The sequence below is a fragment of the Acipenser ruthenus genome, chromosome 10, assembly GCF_902713425.1.
Source record: "Acipenser ruthenus chromosome 10, fAciRut3.2 maternal haplotype, whole genome shotgun sequence".
Classification (NCBI taxonomy): domain Eukaryota; kingdom Metazoa; phylum Chordata; class Actinopteri; order Acipenseriformes; family Acipenseridae; genus Acipenser; species Acipenser ruthenus.
Window position 1 is genome coordinate 3,699,827 of NC_081198.1, and position 13,665 is coordinate 3,713,491.

A 13,665-nucleotide genomic window follows, 5' to 3' on the forward strand; every position below is an offset into this window, starting at 1 on the left:
TGTTCTGCGGCTGTAACTACATTACATTAACCATGTAAGCCTTGCTCATCTGGCTAATGGGCTGAACGAACCAAAGATGTGTCTGGAAAATGCACCAATACACACATTTCTAGTTTCTTTTAAGGGGAACCCTTTTGATAGCAAGGCTATGTTTAGTGTACGTGTTTCTGTCATGGAGAACATCAGTTGTGAGAGGGACCTCTGTCCAACAGGAAGAATGTTTATTTCACGCAGGATGTCCCCAACACATGTCAGATATATTTTGGACACTGTAGTGGACTTGGCTGACATCAAACCAGTGGTCCTAGTGTTTACAATGATTTAAATCACTTTAACCTTTCTGTTGTGTATGGTTTGGTAAACGTGTCTCATTCCCTCCTAAGATTACTCACGATGTGCACGAGGCACTTTGGCAGCGTGGTGGCACAGACCATCCGAACTTACAAAACCGATCAGTTCCCCCTCTTACTCATCGTCATGGGAAAAAGGTCGTCGAACGAAGTCTTAAACGTGATTCAGGGTAAGAATGTGCTGTGTTTCCAGCCTGCCGTCTTTGAAATAATACTGTAGCAATCATAGGAACAGGAGCCTGACCCCAAGCTGCATTGGTGACAGTGCGTCTTATTGGGGTTTGGTTACAGTGCGTCTTATTGGATCAATCTATGGAAAATTGTATGTGTAGGATCTAAGGGCTGGGAAGCAGTGTTGGAAAGTAGTAGTGACTCTCCTGTGGAAGTTGTCCAGGCAGCTATAGGGGAGGAAAAATGTATTTTACTAGTACAGAGCAAATTTACACTCAATTTCTCAGCACTGGGTATTTTAAATGTCCCTAAATAAGGATAGGCCACTGCTAATTTCTTGTTTAGATCTGGGAGAAAGTGGCTATGGAGCCGATATCTTTCATCTCTTGCACGCAGTGAAAAAATTAAAAAAATGCACTGCTAACTCCAGCAGTGAAATAAATAATTGATGCAGATATATTAGCAAAGCCAATCTAAACATTATAAATAAAATATTATCGTTAAGTTACATAGGGATTTATGAATAGAATTTTTAAAAAGCTTAAATACTTATAATATTTAGGAAAAAAAAAAAATCTAATTAGATGTTGGCATTATAGTCTGTGATTTTTGTACCTTTCTCTCAGCTAATAACACCGCTGTGATTAATTCTTAATTTTTTTTAATAACTTGTGCGTTGCTAGGGAACACGACAGTGGACGAGCTGATGATGAGGCTCATGGCAGCCATGGAGATCTTCACTGCTCAACAGCAAGAGGACATTAGAGATGAGGTAAGCTGTCATATGTGTTCAGTGGGTGGCTGTATTGCCTGTTAAACATGAACCAAAGAGGCACACACAACTTTGAGATTCTCCATACAAACGTAGTGGCGTGGAGGGAAGGGCTCAGTTGACAGTGATTTCAAATGGACACGCCCAAACTGTGGCTTACCGTTTACACATTGTACAGAAAGAATGTGCTTGTCCCATAAATCAACCCACCAAAGCACTTCTGTGATAAAGTGATCATGCCTTCCAGTCCAGGGCAGGCTTGAGGCATAGTGACTGAACTGCACCCTCCCTCCCTCATCCCCCAAAGAGAAAGGGTCCTCCGTCCAGTCCAGGGCAGACTTGAGGGATAGTGACTGAACTGCTCCCTCCGTCCCTCATCCCCCGAAGAGAAAGGGTGCAACGTCCAGTCCAGGGCAAGCTTGAGGCATAGGGACTGAACTGCTCCCTCCCTCCCTCATCCCCCGAAGAGAAAGGGTGCTCCGTCCAGTCCAGGGCAGGATTGAGGCAGGAAGTCTGAACTGCTCCCTCCCTCATCCCCCGAAGAGAAAGGGTGCTCCGTTTAGTCCAGGGCAAGTTTGAGGCATAGGGACTGAACTGCTTCCTCTCTCCTTCATCCCACGAAGAGAAAGGGTGCTCCATCCAGTCTAGGGCAGAATTGAGGCAGGAAGTCTGAACTGCTCCCTCTCAACCCCTAAGAGAAATCATGGTGTAAATATCTGTCTGGATTTTCACCCATTCACTTGGCCTAGCAGTGCATACCCTGGATTATTCAGAGTTAATATCTAGAGATTTTTTTCCTATCGTTTTCGGTTTTCCCTGAGCTCATTTGTTCCTAAATTTACTTTTAATCAACAGTTAATCCTGCTGTGGATTGCACTGTGGAGATAGGAAGCGAGTTGAACTGAAGGGCTCACTCGATTCCTGACACAAGGCTCGGCTTTAGCACTTTTGTTTTTTTTACTTTGTAATGTATTCAGTGCTTGGAGAAAGGTGCATGGTACATTTTTAAAACACTGTTTAAAATTCACGAAACTGTTCTAGACCATTGTTCAATAAGCCAACTTTATTTTATGCATATGACTTTTGAAAAAGAATGGAAATAACTCAAGTTATAATGTGCAAAAGAATGTTCAAACAAAGTTTCATCAGAATTGGACAAATGCTTCTACAGATATGTGAAATTTAAGTGTGACGTACAAACAGGGGCTTGGGCAGGGTCCATATACTCCATATACAGATTGTGATTCACTCAGTAACCTGGTTCTTTACAAGTTTTATTTCAGTTGTACAAGTCGTTCTCTAGATATATGTGAAATACCTATGTACAGCCGCCTCCATTACACCCCCATCACCAGGATTATGCCTCCCCAAACCATGGTCATGACTCACTAGAACTATAACGCTTGACCATTCAAATGCCACCGTAAAAAGAACAACATGCCCCTCGTGAGCTTCTCCAATGCCCTGGTGTGACCACACTTACAATGCGGTGTTCATTTGGAAGTTCAGTGGAAACAGGTTCAGGACTGAAGGCTGTCCAGTGCTTTCTTTTTCACATATAGAATGGTAAGTGTATGGAACGGGTTACTGCTGATTCCCTGGGATCCTTCAAGCGTTGTCTGGATGCAGTCCTGGGATCAGTTGGCTATTTAAAACCGGCTGAGCAATGATAGATTGAACGGCCTCCTCGCTTTCGTAACTTCTCTCATGTTCTCACATACTTTGTCTGTGTGCCCTAACCCTGCCCTGGGGAGCTGCTGAGGTAATAAGTTCACACTACAAGCTGACCCTGTTATGACATCTCTGTGAGACTGTAGACAAAGGTGCCCATAACTGCCCCCTTGGAGCACACAAAAAAACAGCAACGCCTTGTGAGATCCATTATGCACGACGTGTATGTGCGAACCTCCACTGGCAGTCCTTTTTATACTTGCATTTTTTATTTAAGAATACTTTTTCTGTGAGAAAAAAAAAGTATTCTTCTCAAAAGGTTATTGTACTTAAACAAGAAAAAGAGACAACTGCTTTCCTTTGTCAGGGAAAGGAGCGTGACTTGGGTCCTTGTATTGCTAGGCTCTGACAATGGGAGCCGGATCCAGATTCCGGTTTCTTTTCTCTAAAGCCTCCTTTAAGTCAACAGAAACCATGAAGTCTAACAAACGGAGGCCTCCTGCTTGATAATACAAATCGAGACTGTATATCTTTCATGTAAATACAGGAATCCTGCAGATTAGTGCATTGAAAAGGTAGGCTTCCTGTCAGGCAGGAGTGAAAACAGCAAAGAGGAATAATAATAATAAAATAACAACGTTTTTTTTTTCTTCTTCGTGGAAGACATTCAACCCTTTCTTTCTTTTTACTGTAGAAATTGGACCAATTGAAAAATTGGTTGTCTGCTTCTTCATCCCATAGATCCAATTCTACCTTTCTCTTCACTATACAGTTTTTCAGGTTCCACATTTCTTTATTTGCTTTCTTTCCCTCCCTTGTCTACGTGACCAACTGTACCTAGCGACAAAATTAACATACACACATCCCTCTTAATGGGGACCATAAGTTTCATCGTATCAGATACGCAGTTTTCTTGACAGCCTCCATACACTGCAGTATTCAGGTAGACTCAACGACTTGGGATAAACAAGGTCCTTAGCAAGTTTGTTCACAGTTGGACAGCCGATTCTCCTAATAAATGAAAAAATGTAAATGTGACAGACAGCTTACATACTTCCCCATATTCTGATACTAGCAATACTAAAGGAGGAGGCAGTGTGGTCCAGTGGTTAAAGAAAAGGGCTTGTAACCAGGAGGTCTCCAGTTCAAATCCCACCTCAGCCACTGACTCATTGTGTGACCTTGAGCAAATCACTAACCTCCTTGTGCTCCGTCTTTCGGGTGAGACGTAATTGTAAGTGACTCTGCAGCTGATGCATAGTTCACACACCCTAGTCTCTGTAAGTTGCCTTGGATAAAGGCGTCTGCTAAATAAACAAATAATAAAGACTGTGCTTGGCATGTTTCATCACAATCAGATAAGTGCTTCTCTTGATTAACTGTGACATGCATACAGCTACCTCCACTATATCTGCGTCCCTGGGCATATGCAGCCCCAGTGGGGGATAAGAAGTCAAATAAAAGACAAGGGTTTTCCGCCAGAATTGTAGCTGCTCCTCCCACTCCATCTTGCTCAGTCCCCCCTACCTTCCCCGTGCTTGTGCCCGAAGGTGCACCATGCATTACAGTAACTCTCTGTGACAGGCAGAGGCAGGGTGGGGTTGTGCTCCGACAGCTGATCCATCAGTAATGCACTCCTTTCTCTCAGCTGTCAGCTTGGATCACAGTAATAACACAGAGTATTCTCTCCACACAGCTGCCCAGGTTCAGACACATGCTCTTCCAAACCTCATCTGTCTGCACCCCTCTCGCTACAGTGACACTGACAAAAACAAACCCTCTTTTGGTTGTCTTTGAATTTTTACTGTATTTAGTTTTGAATTCTTACCTCATGGCACCAGTTCAGCCCTTCCTTTTTTCACTCAACATTCCTCTGTGTTTGACTTCTTGAGACTGTGTTTGCTAAGGTGCCAATGCCAGTGATAATCTAGTGTGGTAATATTGTAAAAAAAAAAAGTTGCCTATACTGGTTTTACCTGGTCAAGGATGGCTATTAGACCTTTATCTACCCCATGACTTGCTTAAAGAATAAGATGGGAATTCGGCCTACCAATGACAGCCAAAAATGACAATATTTACTATGGAAGTTGTTTAACTTTTATTGCAACTAACATATAGTATATTTACAGAAATACACTTGGCTATTGGCACATTTTTATTTGTCCACGTGTGTCAAATCTTATGTCGGCCCTTCTGCAATTTCGTTAATTTTAAAGTAAATTTTTTCAGCTGCATTTATTTTTATATTTTTTAATGCAAGTGCCATTTTTATACAATATCATATTTGAATATTAATCACAACCCATTCTGAAGACTGGCTGCCACTTGTAGGTAAAAGCCAAATTTTTCTAGACCCTTGACTTTCTGTAAAACTCTTACATTTGTATGCCAGCTGATTGTTTACAGTATGCCTTCATCGAAAATAGTCATTTGATGCTCGTCTACAAAAGAGTCCTGTTGCATCTCAGTTGGGCAACCTGGCTTTAACATTGACTCAATGGGGAAAACAGCATAACTTTGAGCTGAGAGTTGACGATGTTCTCTAAAAATCACGTATGCAATATAGTGGAGAAAACTGCAGTGTGGAGTGGATTTAAGGTCACCTATTACAAAGTGCATTTCATTTCAGTCCCAGAACTTTGCGATCATTGTAAAGCATTTTGAAACAAGTGTCTTCCCTCACACCTCCACAGTACAGAGATGAGCTAAAGGACACATTTACCATCCAGCCATGAGACTCTGGTATTAATAATGCTAGCCTGGAGACTGTAGCCTGACTTGATGTGAGGGGATTTCTGAGTGATCTGACTGGTAATCCGACAGGCGGGTTTGTAAACCTTTTGAGTCAAATAAAATTGGGAAGAAAAAGGCAATAGAACCAATTGTTTCCAACTGTCTTTTTCACAAGACTGGTACAACTGCTCTCAGGCAGTAAGGTGGTCAGAATTTGGTACATTTAAGTGCTATTGTTTGTTTTCATTTTTATCTGTAGATTGAAGTTAATTATATATATATATATATATATATATATATATATATATATATACTTTTTTTTTTTTTTTTTTTAAATAGCGTTTCCATAGTAAATCAGGTCACACTGGAAAAACTGCCACAAACACCAGATCAAGCCGTAGTCCATATTTGGTAACCCACTTCTTGTATGATAGAGTACAGTAGTACAGTTGGCAAGCCAGGTTTAGTGCAATTTTAGTGTTACAGCCTAAAATAAAACAAGACTGCTGCAGCCCAAACAACTGTTGAATTAAACAAACTGAACCATCAACAAGGTCTGCCTTTTTTCTAGTAAAAGTTGACAGAAGCTGGATGTTAGACTCCCATTTCATAGCAGTTTGAGCCATTCCAGCTTTTAGTTGTAAGCTTATTAGATATGTGTACAGGTAACATACAATTAAAGCTCACTGGAAAACCTGGTCTGGCTCCAAGTGCCAGACCAATGGGAGTCTTCAGTTATTCCCAAGCATATTATGATAGAATGTACTAAACTGATAGGAATAGTATTTTAGTGTCAGGCTGAACAAGATTTTGTGATAGTGATAGTGTTAGTGCACAGCGCCACAGGCGCCGATTCTGTCAAAGTTGGCGACTGTGAAATATTTAGAGTGCATTTTGTTGTTTGGGGTTTAGAATTAATCCTATTAATGCTCATAATGAACAGAAAATAACATTTCTACTCACTGATGTGAGCAGATTAGGGGAGATTAACATAGATCCCTTGATTGATCTTTCAGACGTAACCAAAAAAAAAGGGTAGCTCAAATAGCACTTACTGGCGGATTAAGATATAGGGAGTAAGTGTTTCGTTTTGTATGCCTGTTGGAAATCTCACTCCCATGAGAGACCCTTCTGGGAATGGAAGTGACTCTGGTTAATGTTGAGAGGCCAGGGATTGAGAGTGTGGAGAATTGAACTTTTGTTCTGTGTGTCTCAGTGCAATAGGGAGAATTAATTCAAGAGAATAGAAGTGCCTCGAAGTTGTCAGTGTATACAGCAGGACCTTGGTTACAAACACATATGAACTTGACCTGTCAACCAAACTAATACAAGTTTCAGAATTACCGACATTTCAGACTTCTGCACACCCCCTTTTCCTGATGTCTTCTGTGTGTGTACGTTACTGTTCCAAAAGTCTTTGTAACCCTTTCCCTCAAAGAATAAATAGTATTAAAAAAAAAAGAAAAGCGATGGAAAAACTGAAGTTGACCTGAAGGATCAGAAGCTTTTTTTAAAGCATCAGCTTATCCTGTGTTAAGCAAAACAAGCAATGGACCAAAATATCTTCAACATAACAAAATAATGTTGCTAGTGCCATAATATAATCGGTAAAAATTAATTTGAAAAAACTTGGTTGCCTCTCCTTTCTCGGAGAAGAGGGGGGGGGGGGTTTGGTCTGTGAGCAAAGGCAATATCAATGTTCATTCCATTGCCCTCCCTTGATCAGCCTGATCAGTGACACACATCTCTACAATCTAGACTAGACACATGTTTGCGGACAGTTTCGTGTGAAGTCTTTCGGAACAAATGGAAACTGATCAGCAAAGCCGCGAGTCATGCAAGTTCTGCTCTGCTCCACTCTTGTCTAGTGATTTTTGTATTTTGAGGACACACCTGAATCACATTCCTGGAGGAATGAGCGTTAATGTGATTCAGAGTGAGCGAACCTGCTAGGCAGCCTCGTGTGAACCCCAGGTGTGATTCACTGAGATCCACACTGGAGCACAGCCAAGCAGAAGGGATACCCAGATAAGAGGTAACAGGTACAGAGGTTAAGAAAACTTAATAACCCGGGTACTCTGGTAAACTTGACAGTTATGTGTGTGTGATGGATACATACAGTGGCTGGGCCAAAAAGTCTAAACACCTGCCATGACACTTTGTAGAACAAGTTACTTCTGACATGTGAGGTGTAGCCCACTGCTTGCAGGAGTTACTAATTTGTATAGTGGAGACGTTCACAGATATACATACGTGACCTGTTCTGAGAGAATTCTGCCAGAATAGGGAGAAGGGATTCTATTTGCCCTGCTGTCAGTCCTGTTTTTAGCGCATCTATAATAATCAGGTGCAAGTGGTCAGGACCATGCTAAACCTCTTCATCGAAGTTTATTAAACAATGGATAAGTCCTGTGATGGTTCAGTTGGTTCTGATCACACTTAACAAGAACCTGATTGCTCATTTTAGCAACACTTCTCAACTGGGTATTTCCAATAATCAGGGTCTGTTCAGACGCCTTTACTTTGGCTGGGTTTTCTCAAAACAAGGTCACATGTATCCAGAGAACTGCTGATCCAATTGTGATGAAACTCTTTAGCACACGTTTTTGAGAGCATCACAATCTGGGGATGTAAGTGCCTGTCCGTTCTGTGTTTCTATAGGCATGTACATACTGTATGTCACACTTTCCTTTTTACATACATCTAGAGAACTGCTTATCCAATTGTGATTTAAATATTGTTAGTACGTCCTTCAGCTGAATCGGGAGTAAGTGTGGATGAAGCTGTCTTTGTCTGTCCATATAGAACACTTCTATTTTTAATTGTGCATACAGTGGATGTAGGTTATGGTGACAGTAACATACACTCTGAAAAGTGTGTTTTCAAATGAGGCGCTTTTTAAAGGTGCTAGTACTGCCCCATGTGGGAAGTAAACAAACAGGATTGTAAAGCCAGCTGATGTCAAGGGAGACACTACACTTTTCATAACCTCCAAGCTGAAAAGGAGCTGTCCCAGTTGAAAGAGCGATCAGGTCTTTGGGTGGCAGCCTGCAGTATTTCCTCAGCTTGCTGTTCCAGCGCTGGACAGCAGACCACTGTGATGGGTTTATAGCTGGTGGGGGTGTGTTGAAAACTGCTTCCAGTGGCTATGCAAACACTAACATTTAGTGGCAGTTTGCTACAAAGACACTTTTGTACACATTTACCAGCCCTGGGGTTGCAGTGTTCCTCGGCAGGGGGGCGCTTGGTTGCCACTGTAAACACAACATAACTAGAGTTGCCAGGAACCTTATGGCTACCAGTACCAAACACTTTAGCAAGTGACATTTTTTGACAGCACACATGGGTTACTATGTGTTCCATAGTAACCATGGCCCGATCTGCACTCTACAAGTAGTTATTAAACAGTTTTGTAAGTTGATGATGTCATCCAACATGGCCACCATATTTTTTTATTGTAGTAACTTCCCTTGAACAACATTTAAAGACAACCACACTAGGGTCATGTGTGCCAGTTTTTGGTTCAATCAGAATAGTGGTTTCAGAGACAAAGGTTTTTGTAAGCCAGCTTTGTATGTTGATGATGTCATTCAACGTGGCCACAATGTTTTTTATTGTAGCAACTTCCCTTGACCAAATCTTAATGACAACCATACTCGGGTCATGTGTAGTTTGTGATTATTACGTCTGTACTATGTGATTTTGATGTCATGCAGCATGGCTGCCATACCACACAAACGATCAGCTTCTTACGAACATCAGTTAATCTTGGACTATCCCTCAACAAGTATACCAACTTTCAGCACTCTGCAATAAGTGATTTTCGAAAGACACATTTTTACATTTAGGCTAAATGTTTTTTTTCAATCCAATATGGCGGCCAAACCATGTGACCTACGACATATGTTCAATTAACATTTACCAACTTCCCATAAGCATCTACCATCCTACTGAATTTTTCGAGCAACTTTTGGCGAGAATCATCATCATCCCAGCCCTATGGGCCTGGAAGCCTAATTAGCAGCTTCTTTGGTAGAGCAGTGCCTGGTGCTTATAACACTCAAGTGCTTTAATCTTTTTTGTTTGTTTTTTTCTCTTTCAAACTTTTAACTGTTAGTTGTTATTGGTCTTCCTCAAGTGCAGGCAATCTTTCCCTTCCTCAATTCAAATAGAACTATGGAATAAAGATCATTCAAGATTCGTAGGACTTTCATTTTTTGTATTCAAACTGGATTCAAAATAGCTGGTAAAAGGATTATTTTTCCATGTGAAATGTACAGATTAGTTTAATTAATGCATTGCTAATACTAAAGCATGTGCCAGCTTAGGTTTACTGAAGAATCTGCAAGTATTATCTTGAGCACTTTCTTGAAGGTTTATTGAAGGTTTATTATTGTAATCCTCACTGTCGTCACAATAGTACAATGTTTGTATTTAATGTTTGCTTTGCAGCAGCTTTTTTGTGTGTGTGATGGTCCACCACATCAACCCTAATGCTGCCTTTAAGGATATTGCATTGTTTAATCAGAGTCTGTTTCAGTTTGACAAATTCAGAAACAAGAGGCACAAGGCATGTATCTTCTTGGTTACATTTTTATTTTCAGTCTGATCCCTACACCCAAAGAAAGGTATTAAATTATTCTAATTTACTTCCTGATCTGCTAACCGTGGCTTTACCTTTTCAATGTGGCTGCTTCCTGCCCCCCCTGCAGCCCTACACCTTATCAAAGACGCAGCACAGGCAGTTTTTAAAAAACATTTAGTGGAAAAAAACAAACAGTGGAACCTGACCACACAATGGAAATGGTGCGGTTTCACTTCTTGGAAGGTTTTGTGCAATGGCTCTCATCCATAGCAGGTAGAAAGCAGCGAAACGAATCTCTGCAAACAGCACCTTCAAGTGTAAAAAGATTTCAGGTTCCTCTATAGGGCTCTTTGTGTAATGGATCTTGGAATCATGCATGCTACTCCTTCATACCCTTATGAAAGCTTAATGCGGTTGTTGCTAACAATCATTTCATAAATCTGACCTCTGGCGCAGTCCTGTTCGGCATCTAGATCTCATTCGTGCAGTTTTGATAGAAACACAACTTTTAGCAAAAATGCTATTTGGTATTATACCAAGATAAAAACCTCACGGTTTAGAAGGCTTGCTTTCAGGTAGTCTTGCACTTCCTGGAGGGTGACGTCCCCACCCCTTCAACGGCTTCTTTCCTGTCATTAACCAGCCAGCTGCTTCACCTATTGACTGACAGGCTTTAGCCGGTAGCATGCTTTGACCCTGAAGACACTGCTGAGGTTAAATGACTTGGAAGTGTAGCAGTATCAGACCTCCTGAAAATAAGGCAAGCAAAATGAGAACTTTCTTCGACCTAGTGTAGTACCAGGACCTGTAAAGCAAATGGAAGAGCACGACAGGTGTTTATTTTGTTAGCTACAACCACTTTAAGTAAAGGAGATGCAGATTGTGAGTCCCTTCTCAGTGAGGGATTTACAAGCTGGATTTGTTCACCATACAGACCATAGAAAGTAGGTTTTGTAACACTGTGTTGAATGTATTCATTCATTCTTCACAACAGGACGAACGAGAAGCACGAGAGCTGGTGAAGAGGGAACAGGATGAAGCCTATCGTGTGTCTTTGGAGGCAGACCGAGCCAAGGTTGGATTTGAACACATGACAATTATCGGGACTCAGCGGGTAGGGAATCTGGACCCTGTCTTTTAGATGGATCGTAGACACCCCATTCCCCTTGAGATCAGTTCTGTGATTTACTGGGTCACCCAAGGGTTATAAAAAAGGGGAGCTTGTACGAGCGGGAGGCAGAGTTTTGGATCTGCTGCATAATCATTGATTGATTTGGTACAACAAATGTCATCCATACCTCAATGTTTTGATAATAATAATAATAATAATAATAATAATAATAATAATAATAATAATAATAATGTATGCATGCAGCTGGTTACAGGAAACCAGTTTCCTTGAGGTTTCCCAGTGTTTTTTAATGGGTGCCAGCAATCTGTATACTTGGGTCTACAAAAGGTTGCACAAAACAATCTGGTAGCAAGCCTCCCTGAATGGGAAGTGCTGAACTTGTCTCTTGTGTGTTGATGGTACAGAGGGAAGCCCAGGAGAGGGAGATGGCAGAGCAGGTTCGTCTGGAACAGATCCGGAAAGAGCAGGAGGACGAGCGAGAGGTGAGAACGGGGGCACCACAACAGCAAAGCCTTTCTGTCGGGGGTCAAGGGCGCTTGCAGGGGGCTAATGAAAAAACAATTGGTTTGAGAGGAGTAGATCCAGTATTACTGACCAGCTATAACTTGAAACACAGGTAATGCTCATAGACTATATATACATATATACATTACAATTATCATATTACATCTTTAGTTATACTTAAGTCTTGTAAATCCCCTTTTCAAACAGTAGCAGTCCCTTTAAGCATTTTCCAAGTGCTTATGTGCTCTCTGTATTGAGACCCCCCTGTTGGAGAGTAGGTAACTACTCAATCAGTTGGTACCAATATGTCCTGTCTTGCTGTTGGGTATTTTCGGAAAAAAATGTAATAGCCTAAGTGGGATTTAGCTCTGAATTCCAGGAAGAGACTATGAAAATAACACTGGGACTCAGCAAATAATAACTAATGGAAATGTAGCCAAAGGAGTGGTATAAATATGATGATTTGGTTTGGGTTTGGAAATCTTAATTTGCTGTCGTGTTGAGTTACCAATCCTGTTTGACAAGTGGCATGCCAGATCCTGCACCATGTACTGTATACGATGCCATATATAATGTGCTGTCTTTTTGTTTCCTTGGCCATCCCTTTTGAGTAACAAAAGCTTCTATGAAACATTGTAGATGTATAATACCACACTCTATTCTTCAGTGGAAATCCCTCATGTAAGTTTACCTAACAATGCACCATTTTGACTAGCTTAGTGCAAGCAAACAATATTTCCAAAGCTAGTTTAGCAGGAGACCAGTGGAGCTGGAAGTGCTTCGCTTCAGTGGTTGCCTGATGTTTTGGTTTTCTGTTCAACAAGGAAACTATACTTATTCAATGTCTGACAGCAACTGGACAGATAGACACCCTTGAAATTGTGTGTGCTGCTTGTACTGTTTTAGACAGCCTGTTGCTTTTTCTCCCAGTTGAGTGAGATGAACACAGGGCTACCTAACCAGGCTAATGTGTGTTGTGCTTAACACAAGGGAATGGGCAGGAACATGTGAGGTGTAATGCACCTTCTGGATTTTAAAACATTTACATATCATATTAGTAAATTGAATCTTGTAAGAGATTGTAGCTAACAAAATAATTCAATACAAAGTACCTATGTTGCACACTGTCTAGGGGAAATGAACAGGAAAGTACACCACTACCTGAATACAGAGGTTTCTTTAACCTTGTATAGTAAAAAACGTATGTCTACTAGAATTAAAAAAAAAAAAAAAAATTCACTGGAATGTCAGAAACTAATATTATAAATTCAAGCTCCAGATCACTAACACCATTTGCTGATTTTGTGTTCAAGCTTAATGTGTTCATTCCAACATAATAATACATTGTACATTTCCGTCTTAAACAGAATTCGAAAAATTATATTAAACAAGCAGTAAATTAAATATTAAACACAGCTAGTATAAAGTATCACTTTTAATATATACCCATTACAAAACAGTGCAACACATAACTACATGTGTAGAAATATAGGTAAAGATATATTGGTACAGCTGTAACAGTACTATTCATAATGGCTGGCACAGGCTGCCAGTGAATACCTCTCTCCTAACAATTATATTCTATTATCTCTGCTCAATACAGATTACCCACCCCCACTCCCACCCCGCAAACAGCGCTATAGAAACCTGTTTCCATTTAAAAAAGGCACATTGAAACTGGGCCAAGTGTTTATTTTAATACAATACTTATAACAATGCATTTTAAAAATAAAAGAAAAATAATAAT

At 40.7% G+C, this 13,665-nt stretch overlaps 1 protein-coding gene across 3 annotated transcripts in view; it reads left to right on the forward strand.

Annotated features, from left to right (window-relative positions):
• Positions 1-13,665, forward strand: part of LOC117412157 (FAS-associated factor 1-like) — a 94,728-nt gene that overhangs the window by 67,086 nt on the left and 13,977 nt on the right. For all 3 annotated transcript variants that reach the window (XM_059031535.1, XM_059031536.1, XM_059031534.1), the window contains 4 exons: positions 384-520; positions 1,205-1,293; positions 11,277-11,357; positions 11,819-11,896. In XM_059031535.1, coding sequence (XP_058887518.1) covers positions 384-520; positions 1,205-1,293; positions 11,277-11,357; positions 11,819-11,896 — 385 coding nt within the window. The remainder of the gene's footprint in view (positions 1-383; positions 521-1,204; positions 1,294-11,276; positions 11,358-11,818; positions 11,897-13,665) is intronic.